The following is a 1,387-nucleotide window of genomic DNA, read 5'->3' on the forward strand; positions in this document are numbered from 1 at the left end:
AAAAAAAGATCACTGGGAAAGTGTAACTATTGGCGCTGGCTCAGCTATCGTATATAAGAAAATTCTGTACTGAAAACCAATCAAACATTTAGATTGAAAATCAACATACGAAGAGCTAAAACTTAGGTTTCCTAAAAGGGAAAAGGTACGTAAGCAAACAGAGTACTACCCGACTTGTTGGCTTGCTCAAATTGTCAATCCAATGCAGATCAGAAGAGGATGAGGAAGAATCTGTCTCGTCCTCACTATATACACCAGGTAGGTGACAAAAGGCCGACGACAAGGTTGACGACGATGCTGACGATGACGATTCGTAATTGCCACTCTGTTGCCGCCCGGCCGATATTGCCACTCGGTCGACATAAATTGATTTTTTCGGCTTGGCTAGTATCCAGTCTGTACAAATCCTGATGGCTGGCTTTTCCACGTCTGCCTGCCAACGACCGGATGTAGTTACTTCAAAGCTATGCTGCGGGATTTGCTGATCTTTTAACAGGGGTATCAGCTTAAACTTTAGCCAAGAGATCTGAGCCTTAGCGTATAACTTAGTACTCTCCTTCATTTGGCTAATCCCATCTGATAGAAGTATGTTGTTTTCTCCGTTGCTTGCTAGGTATGGATGAAATTCGCGATATCCAATTGCTTTCCAAATCCCCCTACTAAAGACCTCCGTTCTCAACAGTTTCTTCTCTAGCTTGTAAATATCTTTCAATTCGCTCAAAAGCCCGTTATATATCATCTCATCTACCCGGTCATCAAGCCGAGAGCACAAAGTTGACTCTGCCGACCAAAGGGTGAACACCAAAATTCGGTATCGAGGCTTGAATTTGTCGAAAAGCAACGGGATCGTCAAGGAAGTTGATCCTCCAACAAGCACGGGGATACAGTTTCGTCGGTGCAAATCGTCGATTGTGGCAGAAGCCAAACGGAAGAAATCGTCCGGCTCTTCGTCTGCAGGTAGATAATCAATGAGGTGATGCTTTATACCGTTCATCTCCTCAGCGGTAGCCTTTGCCGTCATGATACCACCTGCACTGTAGACCTGAAGGCTGTCGACAGATACGACTTCAGTCATAAGAACCTTTGCGATAGCCACTCCGAGTTTTGTTTTTCCCACGCCAGTCGGCCCAACAATAACGAGCACAGATCTCAGGTTCGACACGGTACCCGTCATGATGTGGAGGTAATAATGTAGTCTTCTATTTTTCGTTGCTGCATAGGTGATTTATTTAGGATTAAGCAACCATTCTGTCGATCGGTAGTCCGTACACCGATTGTAAGAAAAAGAATGAGGACTCTGTCTATTGGATTGTGGCTCTAGAGCCTCTATATATACATAAGAAAAGTGTAGGAAATAAGAAAGAGAAGGGGGGAGGGGGGTGGCAAT

At 44.5% G+C, this 1,387-nt stretch overlaps 1 protein-coding gene across 1 annotated transcript; it reads right to left on the reverse strand.

Moving 5' to 3' along the window:
- Positions 1-388: 388 nt before the first annotated feature.
- Positions 389-1,162, reverse strand: K441DRAFT_425849 (uncharacterized protein; the record flags this gene model as incomplete). The annotated part of the gene is made up of 1 exon (XM_067641582.1): positions 389-1,162. A coding segment is annotated over one exon (774 nt), but the record flags the coding sequence as incomplete, so codon positions are not given.
- Positions 1,163-1,387: the final 225 nt, after the last annotated feature.

The sequence above is a fragment of the Cenococcum geophilum genome, assembly GCF_001692895.1.
Source record: "Cenococcum geophilum 1.58 unplaced genomic scaffold K441scaffold_41, whole genome shotgun sequence".
Classification (NCBI taxonomy): Eukaryota; Fungi; Ascomycota; class Dothideomycetes; order Gloniales; family Gloniaceae; genus Cenococcum; species Cenococcum geophilum.